The sequence below is a fragment of the Ascidiella aspersa genome, chromosome 3 (assembly GCF_963924565.1).
Source record: "Ascidiella aspersa chromosome 3, kaAscAspe10.2, whole genome shotgun sequence".
Lineage (NCBI taxonomy): Eukaryota > Metazoa > Chordata > Ascidiacea > Phlebobranchia > Ascidiidae > Ascidiella > Ascidiella aspersa.
Window position 1 is genome coordinate 4,501,737 of NC_139449.1, and position 14,659 is coordinate 4,516,395.

General features: G+C 38.3%; 1 protein-coding gene across 1 annotated transcript in view; it reads left to right on the forward strand.

Moving 5' to 3' along the window:
• Positions 1–14,659, forward strand: part of LOC146158173 (protocadherin Fat 4-like) — a 78,501-nt gene that overhangs the window by 3,953 nt on the left and 59,889 nt on the right. The window contains exons 2-9 of the mRNA XM_083383846.1: positions 2,144–2,384; positions 4,173–4,340; positions 5,136–5,242; positions 5,437–5,527; positions 6,555–6,796; positions 8,310–8,508; positions 9,151–9,410; positions 10,761–14,221. Of these exons, the coding sequence (XP_083239972.1) occupies positions 2,144–2,384; positions 4,173–4,340; positions 5,136–5,242; positions 5,437–5,527; positions 6,555–6,796; positions 8,310–8,508; positions 9,151–9,410; positions 10,761–14,221 (4,769 nt within the window). The remainder of the gene's footprint in view (positions 1–2,143; positions 2,385–4,172; positions 4,341–5,135; positions 5,243–5,436; positions 5,528–6,554; positions 6,797–8,309; positions 8,509–9,150; positions 9,411–10,760; positions 14,222–14,659) is intronic.

Here is a 14,659-nt window from a genome sequence, read left to right on the forward strand (position 1 = left end):
CGATAATTGAAAGGACGCCATGTTGTTTGGGATTAAATCGAAGCAAGGTGCCTCGTAAAATCAAAGTGGGAGATAACTCACATCCCAACGAGCCTTGATTAATCCACGCAATTATGTAATTGCTTTTTGTGCCGTTTGGTATTTCTGAAATTAAAACCGTCGGATTTGCTAGCGATTTTGGCGCTGAATATTTTTGAAAATTAAATTTCTGTTGTCAGATTGTATCTTTTGATGTTTTAATAAGGAATTTACCCGGTGTAGCTGAGTAATTTAAATCAATGCACAATCACCGATGGCTGAATATTTTGGAAAATTAAATTTCTGTTGTCAGATTATATCTTTTGATGTTTTAATAAGGAATTCACCCGTGTAGCTAAGTAATTTAAATCAATGCACAATCACTATTGGCTGAATGCGTGCCGGGCTAACTAACTAATTTAAATAGATTAAGGGATAAAAAATCAAATAATCTGACGATAATTAAATTTAATAATAAGCCTGAACACAAACGTTAACTCCAAATCCTTACTTAAAAATAATTTAGTGTTTTAAGATGGACGCTGAGCGAAAATTCCCAAACCAATGTACAATCACTAATGGGTGTGTATGTAACTGTCGTATCTCGATCTATCCGGGCAAAAAAATACTTATTTTAGTAACAGTTAAATTTTTTTTGGTAATTTATTTAATAAAAAAGAAAAAATTTGCTGTAAATATGACCAAATTATGTATTGTATTTAAGGTGTTTTTAGGTATTATTCCAATAATTGTTATATTATTTGCTAAATGTTGCTGAATGCGTTTCTTAATTTAATTAAAACTAAACAAAAAGCCTGGTTTTCTAAATAATTTCCTACATTGGCGAACAGCAGAATCTAGAAAGTAATTTTGTGTAATTGTTTGGTGTACTGTAAAGTTCCGTAAGGTAAAGAACATATAGGCTACTTTAGTTGGGATAATATAAATATTCTGTAGTTTTTCTCTGTATGATATTTTTTTAAATTTATTAAAGTTTTTTACAAAATTTCAAATAAAAAATGTTCAGTTTAATCGAATAGATTTTAACATTGTTTAATGCGATGATTTTTTGTATTGTTCTAAATTTATGTAAGATTAAGAACCCTGAACTCTGAAATTTTCCCACTCACGATTTCTGACTGGTCATTGTTACACCTTGTGACGTAACAATTACACGGACAAATCTAGAAGAACGTGACAATTTGCGAATTACTTCCAAGAAACATTCAGCTGAAAAAGTGACTTTTAGAAGAACGATTATCTCGTTCAATTTTCTTCCTAAACGAAGAGTATTTTGGTTAACGAAAGGCCTTTAGCGATAATTACTATCCTCAATTAGGCCCACGTTGCGCATTTTTAAATCAAAACAAAAAACACCAAGCCTTTGTGACGTCGCAATGCTTGTTGACAAACGCATTGTCATTGCTGTTTGTGTTTAAATGTCCAAGAAACGAGTTACTTACTGTTCTACTTAAAATGAGTCATGGTTTTCGTTTTAAGGACTGAAAATATTTGGTTTGCCACGAGTTATCGCACAATGCATTTTTTCCTATTACAAACTAAATAAACTTGACTATGACCAATGATGGTGTATGGGTTTACTAGCTGGCCAATATTAACATTGCTAAAAATTTTCCTATTTAAAATTTTGGTTAGCAACCCCGCAAAAACAGTTGATAACAGAAAGCTAGTAAAACCAATTTAAATCACTATCGGTTCAAAAGTAACAACATTACTCCCTTTACATTTAAAATTAAATTAAATTAAAGCAATTAAATAGCTTATTTCCAAGTTATTGCCATTGACTTAAAGATGTCAACATTACATGATTGTTAAAATTTTTCCCTAAAAATGTCTCAAAATCCTATTTTTGTTTTATAACTTATATTTTAACAACCACTTTAGAGAATTTTAGATAAGTTTTTTTTATTTAATTAACCACTGCACTTTTTAAGTATTCAACTAACAAAGATAGTTATTTCCCAAGTCAAATTTGCGCTGGGACATCAAGCTACCCCTAAAAGTGTCAAAATAACCCCTTTGCTGTGTTATTACTCATATAAAAAATTTACCCGATAATTCAGATTAACACATTTCATAAAGCAACTTTTTTTCTTATTTTCAGATTAACCCCTCCCAGCGATATTTTCTGGCTCAATGACGTCACGGGCGAGCTGTGGGCCAACCGCTCGGTTGACCGTGACGTCATGGAAAATGACGTCATCCGGTTGTTTGCTACGTCATCGGGCTCAGTGGCGCCGATCAACATCGAGGTCACGGTGCTGGACGTGAACGATAACGATCCGATATTTTCGCCCGGTATCGTTCGTCTGGAAATTCCGGAGAGCACTGATAAAGGAAAACAGGTGAGGGGAATGTGTTCGTTTTAACGGTCGCAGATTCCGAAGGTCGCGAGTTCGAACCTCGACTGGCGCCAACACAGTCGAGTTTGTAAGTGTTTAAAAAGTAAAACATAGTCCAGTTTATAAGTCAAAAACAGCTCCTCTGGTAATTGTAATTTTGTAACAATTACAATTACCAGAGGAGCTGTTTTTGATTTATATTACCATGCCTGGCAGCAACAGTTTATATAGTCCAGTTTAGTTATTATTAAAAAAATTGGCTACTTACTGATGGTGTTTAACTGAAACACAGTCGAAAAGTTGCGAGTTTAAATTTTGATTATACCCTAACAGTCGTATACAGTGTACAGCAACATTTTCTGGCTCGAATCAAACTGAACCGTGACTGTAAGTTTACAGCGAAAGGTTGAGGAAAAAAATTAGGAAAAACACGCAGAAGAAAAAATATGTTTTGTTGATGTGCAGCCTTTTAATTTGCGGTTTGAATTCCGACAAAAAACAAACAGAAATAACGTAGCATTTGTGATTGAATTTACCATAAAAACAAAGCGTGAGCTAAAATGTCGCAATTCTTCCTGACAAATGTTTAAATTGAGCACAATCCTAAGGTTGCGTGTTCGAATCTCGACTTACGCCGAACAAAAGCAATCATATTTAGCGTAACATTTAGCAACGTCGTATTAAGTAGAAACAGCTTGAAAAGAAAGAAAAAGCTAGATCATAATACTGTTTAAAATTTTAGTTTGTAAGAATGTGGGGGTATACGTATAGCAAGTGAATGTTTTTTTATTATGCAGTTACTTTTTTAATGTGGCCTCAGGATTAAACGGATCTTATATCAAATTGGAAAATTTTATCAGGCGTTTTTTTATATGGAACTTAAAATTTCCTGGTTTATTTTGGTCCTTACACCCGAAACCGATGTGTAATTTATATTTGTTGTCATCTAATAACAAGTACGTAATAAAAACTGCTAAAATATCTTCTCAAATATTTATGAGAGGTATTAGAACTTATCCACATTGATCTTCGGTGTTAAACGTGCCATACAAAATTCGATCCAATTCACGCTCATACTTGTGCCACCGACTTTCTATATATAATTCATGCATAAATGCCTAACAGCCTTTCACACGTTTCGTTGCTTGATATTATCGCCGTATCTTTAGTCGAGAACTTTAAAACTATAAACACCAATAACCTTTTTTGGTTTGTATCCAGAGGCGAAAAAATGAGAAAAAGAACGTTAAGAGTTTCATTTACCAAATTGTATCTTATCGTCTTTTAAACTTAAAATTCCACTTTTGTCCATGTTAAGACATGTTGGCCTGAGTTGTAATCAATAAATTTATAAAAAAAAAAAACAATACTTATAAATCGAATTTGGAGCATAATAATTTGAGATTTACAACTCAGTAAAAATATTAAAGCCCATAAAGATCTAGGGTAACATTTTAATCGGTTGGAATATCATTACCTATACTTCTATATGGGAAAAAATGTAATATAGCTATTCCTGAAAAACAAACAAATCTTCTATTTTTTTGGCCAAAATTTTTTTTTTCATTATGTCAATTTAACATGCAAATTAAGAGTTGAATTTATAAAGATGTTAATTGGATTTTATTTTCAATGTATTTAAATTTTGACTATATTTTCAGGTATTTAAAAAAACATAGGTATGGGGTATCAGCTGTCAAAAACATAAAAAATCGTGTAAAGGTACGAAAAATTAATATCTGTCAATTTACTTCAAACCAATAAAATTAAAAATGCTTTGTTTTTCTTCAGTACTTCCTGTCAACTGCCACTGACAGAGACGGGCCTGGCAACTCTGTCAGTGACAAGTACGCCATTGTCGGTGACTCGGAATACTTCGAACTCTTCATTGACTCGTCACTTGGTCAAGAGACCCTTCTCTACCTCCGCACTATGACCAAGTTTAACAGGGAGGAGAGAGTAAGAATTGTTGTCTTCTGTGTATTGTTTATAGCGTTTTTTTTAGCGTTTTTTTGGGTATAGCGTCCTGGAGTTTAAAATATAATTTTAATTTGAGTTAAAAGATCTTTAGGTAAAACTTAATTTAATTTATGGTTGAAAATGCCAAATCAGTATTAAAGTAAACTAAAATAATTTAAACTGAAAAAAAGTTTTGGCATCTCGTTTTTATTTCTTTTTTGTTTCGATATTAAAAATAACTAAGCGATATCACTAAAAATAATTTAAAACAGTTAAACAGTATTTTGATTTTGCTTTGATTTGTCTGAAATTGAAAAAAAATGAACTCTTTCCAAAGACCATAGAAAAATGAAAAAGCAACAACAACGACAAAAAAAACGTTTTCATAAGTTGAAAAAAATGTTTATAAACTCACCAGGCATTTCTAGGGTAGTCAGGTTGCACTATATCAAGACAAATCGTATTTGCCTTATAGTGTCACCTGATTACTTTATTTAAAATTTGACAATTACGGTAATTTACAAAGTCAGACTTAACTATACTGCGTTGATATGTTTACAACCCTATTCGATGGTTTCAAATCGATTTCAGTTTGCTTTTAATTTAATTGTTCGAATCAGCTTGTTTCAAAGACATTTTTTAGATAAAAAACTTATTATTTTGTTGATTCAGCTATAACTTTCAGCAATAACTACTGTGTTGTCATTTTTGCTACAATATATAATGGTTTCAAATTGGTTTCGGTTGAGTTTCGAACACACGACCTTTGGATTTTAAAACTTACCTACTTTTCAGGACAACTACCTCGTTAATATTTCTGCCACTGATGACAGTTCTCAGCCCAGGGTCGGTTATCTCACTGTAAACGTCACAATACTGGACAACAATGACAACACACCGAGGTTTGTTACGTCATTATAGGTATTTTGTTGGTCGAACGCATACAGAATAACGTACTATCATTTTGAACGTTTTTCGAATTCAAAATGATATGTATACATGTATTCTGTACCGGCTTTTGATATTTATTCTACCTCTTATTCCAACCTACAACCATTATGCTCGATCAGTGAATTGAATTTTACCTTTATTTCAGGTTCGATTTCAGCGCGTACACCGCCAGTTTGTACGAGAACGCTACCGCTGGGGACGAAGTGGCGGTCGTGCACGCTACAGACCCGGATCAGGTAGCTTTGGTTGTCGATACATTAATTATAAAACGTATAAGGTATATCTGTGCTGATCCGATAGAAAATAACTGACGAAATTTCAGCCGTGATTTATTTTTGCGCAGTGATTCTACGTTGATATAAAACAACCCGAAGTAGCCCAAAATTTTAACGCTAGAGCAAGACGTTGGCTTAATAACCTGGAAAAAGATACGTTTGAACATGTGACCTTCACCTGTTTTGCTTGTACCACAGCAATAACGTCATTTGGTATCTTATAGGAACGCGACACTTGTTTGTCTAAAATATACAATTCTCAAACAAGCGGAATACATGAAATTGAAATGTTCAACATTTTTTTAGGGGTTCATAGGTCAAAATTTGCTTCAATTGCCTTAAGTTGTTAACCTACTGTTTTGGGATAAATTTTTAAGTAGAAATGACTGCATTGAATCGCAAAGCATAGCTAAAAATTCCTATACATTTGCTATCGGATCGGCATCGATACCTCCGTTGTATCGGACGAGTACCGATACTTCTATTTTGCATCGGGTATCGGTTCCCAACCGATATTATAGGAGATAAAAGTTCCAACTCAACCATCGCATGACGTGGCATTATTTTATATCGGAGTGGATCGTAATATTTTTTTTCTCAAAATATCGGGTCTCCGTATCGAAAAAGAATGTCAAGTATATCGTACATCACTATAGTTGTTACGAATCTCTATACAATTTAACTTAATCTTGGCATAGCAATGACGTCACTTGATATCGGATCAGATCGCGATACTTTAGTCTAAAATATCGGTTATCGGTATTGGAATAGAGTCAAGTATCAAACAGCCCTATCTAGTTGTTACGTATCATTAGATCGTAAACCATGGCTAAAATTCCTAAATCAATTTGGTATCGTATCGGCACCGATACTACCCTAGTATCGGACGACTACCGATACTACAACTTTACATCAGGTATCGGCACCCGATACGAAATTATCGGACAAACGGACATCCCTAATCTTTACAACTCAAATTTAATCGCAGGGCAAAAACGGCCTTGTTCGTTACCGCATTGATTCCAGCTCCGGCTCAACTGACCATTTCCGAGTGGACCCGGTCAGTGGGGTGGTCAGTCTGACCAGGGCGCTGGACTTTGAGGACCAGTCGATCCACCATCTGACCATGGAGGCCTTCGACGCTGGGCAGTCTGGTCAGTTCGCACAAGCACTGCTCACTGTTTCTGTGCTGAATGTGAACGACAATGACCCCGAAATCACAAACTTGAGGTAAATTTTTGTGTTTTATTTTTAGTGTTTTTCATTTTTGTGTTTTTTGTGTTTTTGAATTTTTTTTGGATTCTTTGTGTTTTTTTATTTTTTGTGTGTTTTTAATTGTTTTGTGTTGATTGATAAAAAAATTGATTTTTTTAATTTATTTTTCTAGATTTGTGATTTTTTTTTAAATATTCTTTTTTTTATAACTTTTTAAAAATTAGATCAAGTTGAAATTTATCCCTAGCTGTGAAACCTGCGTCGAAATTTCGAATGACAAATTTCGGGGAATAACGAGTAATTAGCAGTAGTATAACAAACTATAACTTAAAACTAAGGATGTTAACACCTTTTTGGCGGATAACATGCCTAAATTTGGGTTAATATTTCGAAAAATGTTAACTTTTAATGGTGAAAATAACGGCCCAAATAGACGTTAAAAGCGACATGCTTTATTTTCAAACGTTTCGGCAAATTCTAATGCCATCATCAGTTATGTCATGTCGCTTTTAACGACTATTTTGGCCGTTATTTTCACCATTAAACTTATGAACAGATACGTATATAGTGTTAACTTTTATTTGCGATAAATTACTTTATGTCTCACTTTTTGAAACACTACCTAAACGTTTTAAAATAATTACATTTTTTTTCGAAACGAACTTACCAGTGGTAAATAGGAAAATTCCCAAACTTAAGTAAACAAGAAAAAGTCTGATCTGTGTCAAAACACGGAAAAATATCGGCATATTCTGTCAAACATAATTCATTCCGTCAGACTTAATTGGGCCGAAATTTTGGAAAGAAAATAAGCATCCTTTCGCGTTCAGACTCCAAGACTGTGATTTCGTCTGTATGGAAACCCCCAAATCGCATAAAAATAGTCGAGAAAACAGGAAAAAACGATTAAGGAAACGTTCGTAAGGGTTTTTTCCATTTATCGCTACCATCATAACAATAGGAGATTGGTTCTTGTGTAATGTAGATAACTATCGTCTGCTCTTGGAAAAGAATAAATCATCTAATGAACCTTGCTCTATCAACAAACCATTAATTTCAAATTTGAATTATAGGTTAATTTTTATATTGTTTATTTTATCAAAGGCTAAGCCGGTCACGTTTTTAGGCAACTTGTTTACCTGATTTAAAGCAAAAAAACTTGATTTTGTGTTTTAATATATGAAAAAGATTTTGCTTTTTCATTTCGTATTTTAACCAATAAATCCGATAATGAAACAACTTGCTAATAAAGATAAAATGTTGTGTCAATTTTTTATATTAAAATAGGAAAAAAATGAGTAAATTTATTCACTTAAATGGAACTACATAAAAATTAACCACACCTTTATGTATTTACCCAAGATGAAAAAAATAGAGTCATTTTTACTATGATAAAAATATATTTTACCATGACAATTTTTTTATGACAATCATAAATCAGAATCAACAAATTTAGTCAACCAGTCTCGCCAAGATTTTGAGATTCATTAAACCGGTATCCCTAAATTATTCCACTTTGCTCTTTCAGATTTTTCCCAGCCAGCGCCACGATAGCATCAGTTGGCGACGACGCCGCTATCGGAAGTACAGTGGCGCTCATCACTGTGTCAGACAAGGACCACTTACGACCAAGTGACGGAAAGATCTCTCTTCACATCGTGAGCGGCAACGAAGCGGGGGATTTCCGGCTTTCGACTATCCCCAACTCGAAAACTGGATTACTTCAGGTTTTTTCAAGTTTTATTTTATTGTGATAATCAAAGTAGGAAATAGTTCAATCACAAGAATAATTACCAGACTTAAAATATTTTCTTTTATTAGATTTTACGTTAAAATGGGTTTGTTAGGGCCTTAGGAGCATGTTTAATTTTAAAAATGCAAGCAGCGTGTTAATGTTATAGGAACTTGGTCAGTTCTGTTATTGCAAAAATCTAGTAAAATAGCTGACCAGTAAAGCTGCCTGTTTCGTATATGTCGTGGATTTAGAGATTTAAAAATAACTATGCTAAAATTGTAAACCGAAGTAAAGCTGTGGTAGGTGTGAAGTGTTTCAAAGCGTTCTTGCTGCCCTCATCCCTTACTGTTTATTGTTTAAATTTGGGAAATATTTTAGTCAACGTCAGTATGAAGTATTTAAAGACAAACTAGTAATATTTCTTCAACCCCCAAAATAACGTCTTTTGTAAAAAAATATAAAGAAAGACACGAACCACCTACTATTTCCTACTTTTCGGTAATTCTTTTTGAATTTCACAAAAAGTTGTTTTTAGAATTTATTTTGAAAAAATCTTTTTAACCATTTTTTAAATTTCCAACCTGTTTCAGCTTAGCCTCACACCCTTTTAATTATTTCGTTTTTATGACGTCAGGTGGCCGGAAAAATCGACCGTCGGGAAATCCCTTCTTACCGCCTCACGGTTCGCGTACAGGACGGGGAATTCCCCGAAGAAGTGCGCTCCACAGAGCGCGACATAGAAATCGTAGTCAACTCGCCCAACGACCATTTTCCGAGTTTCGAGCGGAAACTTTACTCGGTCGTAGTCTCGGAGCTTGCTCCTCCTGGAACTTGTGTCCTGGATGTTGCGGCGAGCGATCTGGACGTCGGACTCCCCGCGAGACTCCGTTACAGGTCGGTCCTCTTTTTTTTATGACACTGACCTCTCGTGGAAGAGTTTGTGTAAAAAAGTCAAAACGTTGGTTATAAAACAATGTTTAAAAAAGTGAAAATTTTATTGAGAAATTAAGATTCATGCTCAATGTATATTTCAATCCAAAAAGCAGATTTAAACATTTATAAATTTTTAAATACTTTATGCTTCGAAGTTCGAAAAATGACCTAACTTTCTGGTAACGACTGTAGTTAGCTATCTAAAAATAATATATATTAACGTTTAAAGTATGGTACAAAAATTCCAGCTTGAAAAACATTTTTAATATAAATAATGTATTTGCTAAACTATAGTTTAGGAAAATGTAAAGTGAATGCTAGGTGATTTAGAATTCTACTTCATGGTTTTGTTACAAATATGACCTTGATTTTTGTATCTGTAGTTGTAAGTCAACAAAAAATTGTTTTGGGAGGAATGGCTCACTTGTGGATCTAAATGTGTACAATGTGTTTGGTAATGTACTCAGGCCGACTTTACCATGAAACACGAGTTATCAGTTCCACGAAACAATATTTATATCGACCTATAACTGTTTTAGAATGTTACAAGAATATGTTCGAAGTTTTACAACAGCACAAGTTGTTCTATGCAATGTAGTATGGGTCACCAACACACGGACAACATAAACTGCCTATAGTTACTTTAAAGTTCTTTATGTGAACTCAATCCACACAACTTGTATGGTTAGGTTTTTTACAAGATGGTTCACGTTTCTCGGTAGTTGGAATGTAGCGTTAACCGCTGTACGTAGCAACCGAGATAATACACTTGTTTATATCGTGTGCTGTGGTTACGTACATCAACTTAAACATAAATGTACTTAAAGAAAAATTCCCAGTCCTAATAACTTATTAAGTAATAAATTATGGACAGCAAAGTCAAAGTGGTTAAGCATTTACACATTATGTGAGAACTTCTGTACGCACCCCTATCGTGATCATTTGAAAATTCTTACTAACAATTGCAGATTCATGTTAACTATTCGACGTCATTGTTTATAAAAACGACTTATGGAGTGAAAAATTATCCATTATTTTATTCTCACAAAGCGGCTATTAACGAACTGCTAACGTGTTATCTTAATTATTAACCAACGCGAAAAAACTAAAATTTGAAACTAAAAAAAAAAAAAAGAATTATAACACTCTAAAGTTATAATTTAACTTGGCAATAGGAAATGTTACCTTTCGGATTCGGTGTTTCGGTGTATAAGCTGATATAATATAAGACCTGATAAAAGTGTAGTGTTCTTATGGGAAAGGCTTGCTCGCATTTAAGCACAATTTTAACGCTAACCTTTCTATTTACAGCATCAGAAGCGGAAACGAACTCAACTGGTTCGCAATCGACCAACAAACTGGCCTGGTTACAACACAAAAACGCCTCAACTACCTACAAACAAACAACGGATTAATATCGCTCCTCATCGCAGCAGAAGATGAGACCGCCACTCCAAAATCGGCCACTGTCCAGCTTCGAGTGACCATAGCGGACGAGAATGACCAATGGCCGAAATTCGAGCGGTCAGTGTACGAAGTGACCCTCAACGAAAGTTCGCCACTCACTAAGATCGAAGTGGTCAAGGCAACTGACCTGGATTCTGGTGTTAACGGAACGGTCACTTACTCGATTGACCACTTGACCACCGCCGATGGACCCGGGTTTTTAAACGCGCGCGGTCTTGCAATGGTGGACGCTGACAATGGCATTATCGACGTCACAAGCCTGCTGATCGAATCCTACAAAGCTCCCTATGACGTCATAATCAGAGCGAGCGACGGCGCTGACCACCCGCTGTCCAGCACTTGTGTGGTCAGAGTCCAGTGGAAAAACTTGACCACTCCAAAGCCCGAGTTTTACCCGGAAATTTACTTTCTCTCGCTCGCACACGGTTCAGCGGGCAGCCTTAACTTGGTCACAGTCGCCGCCAAAGTAGGCGGTCTTTATGACGACAGAGTTGCCTACAGAATCAGCCCCAGTTCCGGGGTTCTAAGCATTAACACCCTTTCGGGGGTCGTGTCCGCTTCTGGGACTTATTCCAGCGCCGATTCAAGGTCATTCACGGTCACTGCCATCGATTCTCAAGGCCACGTGGCCGATTCTACCGCGTTCATTCACTTGGTCATTGCATCTGATCCCTCCACTGTGTCGTTTGACCGAGTTTCGTACGAGTTTGCAGCCTCAGAAAGCCGAAACTCGCGAGTAGCGTTGGGACGAGTCGCAGCAAACGATTCGCAACTCGGAGAAAACGAGTTGAGCTACTCGCTGACCTCAGGAGACCCGAGTAGCATTTTCCGAGTCGACTCGACAAGCGGGGAACTGTTTATAAACTCCGGAGCAAATTTGGATCGTGAAATAGCAGCCAAGTACAACCTGACTGTGACCGCCTTCACTCGGTCACAAGCCGGTGTGGTTTTGAGGTTCGCGAAAGTAACTGTGAGGGTTTTTGTCGAAGATGAAAACGACAATTTTCCCAGATTTTCAGGAAACGCGATTCAGGACGTTTTATCCGGCGAAGAAGGCTTGCTGCGTTTTTCGGACAGCGTTGAATTCCAAATGTCCAACCCTAGAAGCAAGCACGGCGCTTTCGTGTACAACGCAGCAGCAAAAGACTCAGACACAGGTTTAAACTCGAGGCTGTCTTATAAATTATACGACGCCCTCGGAAACTTTGGAATCGACGAAAGCGGCGTTGTAACTGTCAAAAAACCATTCGAATCTCGCCGATTCAGCGATATAGTCGTAATAATTTGCTGCGACAACGGAGCCCCTACTCTATGCTCCGAAATGAGCCTTAAAATCGAGGTTTTTGCTTGGCTTGGCAGCTTTATAGCTCCGCCGGCTTTGGCAGCTTCAATCCCCGCAGACGCGCCGGCCAATTTCCCGATCTCCGACATTGCATCGCAACTCTTGGCGCCCGAGTTCGCGCGGCCCATTGTTGCGTCACAGAGCGACGGCGTCGCGACCGCCGTCAACTATGACGTCATTTCTGGCGATCGTCGACTCTTTGGCGTCTGTCCGGACGGTCTGGTGTTCCTGCGCGCCGAAAACGACCTTGGGCGCCGTTTCGAGCGCGAAGGTGACCTTGAGGTGAACGTGACCTTGCGCAGACGGGACGTGACGTTTTCCAAGGTCGTGCCCTTGGTGGTGACCTTGACTGACGCGAACGACAACGCTCCAGAATTTCCGGAACAGCTTCAAAAGTTTGAAGTCTCAGAAAACGAGGCGGTCGGAACTTGGGTCGGATTTGTTCAGGCAAACGACTTGGATTCCGGCATTTTTTCAAGTTTACTTTACCAAATCGACTACAACAACAGCTCAAAAGTACCCCTGCCTTTCGCAATCGACCCATACAGCGGAGAAATATCAACAACGGCCGTTTTGGACGCCGAAAGAATCCACATGATATGGCCAGAGTACGTTTCACCCAATTCCAGCAGTTTCCGATTCCAAATCACTGCCCAAGATTGCCAGGGCGCATCAGCCGGTCTCAAATCGTCCGGCGCCGTAGAAATAGCGCTTCGCGACGCAAACGAGTTCGCGCCCGGGTTCGGATCGCGAACCTACCTCGCGAAAGTGCGCGAAGACGCCTCGGCCGGCGATCCAGTCGTCACGGTGGCAGCGAACGACGCCGACGCCGTTTATGACGTCACATACACGCTCCTGACCAGCGGGACGCCGTTTTTGCTGGATTCGTTGAGTGGGGAACTTACAGTTGGTGAAAATATGACCTTAGATCGAGAATTGGAGGAATTTTACGTTTTAAAAGTTGAGGCGTCCGACAGAGGCGGAAAAACCGACAGTGCGAGCGTGGAAATCACAATTACTGACGTCAACAACAAGTCTCCCCTGTTTAAAAACACCCCCCTAATTTGGAAAGTTCCAGAAAACCTTCCCCTCAATACGGAAATCGGTCGCCTTGAGGCGTTCGACGCAGACCAACCCGACACCCAAAACAGCCTTGTGAGCTTCGAGATGACGTCTTCCAACGATGACGTCACGCGAGCGTCGTTCCGCGTCGAGCCGGCGTCGGGCCGCGTCATAGTGACGTCACAACTCGACCGCGAGGCCCAAAGTTCGTTTAATATAGAAGTTATAGCGAAAGACCATGGCAGCCCGCAGAGGTCGAGCCACGTGACGGTCAAGGTCACGCTAGAGGACATGAACGACAACGCGCCGGAACTTCTCCCGCCTTCGCAGTATCACGTGACCGAGGGCGAGTTTGCGTCGCTTCCCAGGTCGATAGGCTTCCTGAAGGCAAGTGACTCGGACCAAGGGGAGAACGCCCGGGTGGAGTTTAAAGTGCTGGAAGTTTCGCCCGCGGGGATTCGGGTCTTAGTTTCCCGCCAAAGTGGCGAACTATTCGTGAGCGGTTCTGTAGATCGTGAAGCAATCCTTCCAGGCGGAATGCTGCGAGTTCTGGTTCGATTAACCGACAACCCTGACGGCCAAAACCGTCGCTCGAGCACCTCAACCGTCTACGTCATAGTTGATGACGTCAACGACAGTGTACCGGCTTTTACGTCACCGGACACAGTTTTCGTGCCCGCCGATAAAGCGTCCACTGTTGGGTACGATATCGCGACGATATCGGCTATCGACCGCGATTCGGGGGCCAACGGATCGGTCAGCTTCGCACTCGGGGGGTTCCAGGGCGCCGGGGCAGCCCCGTTTTTCCTCCAGGCCGGTTCCGGGGTCCTTGAGGTGTTTGAGGCCAGGGAAGCATCGGCGCCGCTCGTTACCTCTGTAGAGGTGACGGCGAGAGACGAAGGTGAGGCTTTTGTATCAATTTTTTGTTTTACTTGGTCTTGTTTTGTTAAAGATTGATTTCCTTTGAAAAATTGTGAAGCTGAGAGGTTTCTGGAAAGCATTAAAGTAGCCTAAGACTTTCGCCACAACTTGTTTGGGGTTGGGGAGGAGGGGGGGGGGGGGTCTCTTGTGTATTTAAAGTTGTTTCTCGATATTTGGCACTATAGTTTTTTTAAACTTACTTTTTATAAAAAAAACTTTTTTTGGAAAATAAATGAAAACAATAAATGATTTTTCGCCTTTTTCTGAAGACTTTTTTTAGCCACGATTTTACTTTTTAAGGCTCTTTTTTTTTTTTAATTTCTTTTTTTTTCTGTTTGTTTTACGCATTTACGACGTTCTTTTCAATTTAAAAACGCTAAACTTTGGTTAACGTTTTGAAAACGAAACAGATTTAATC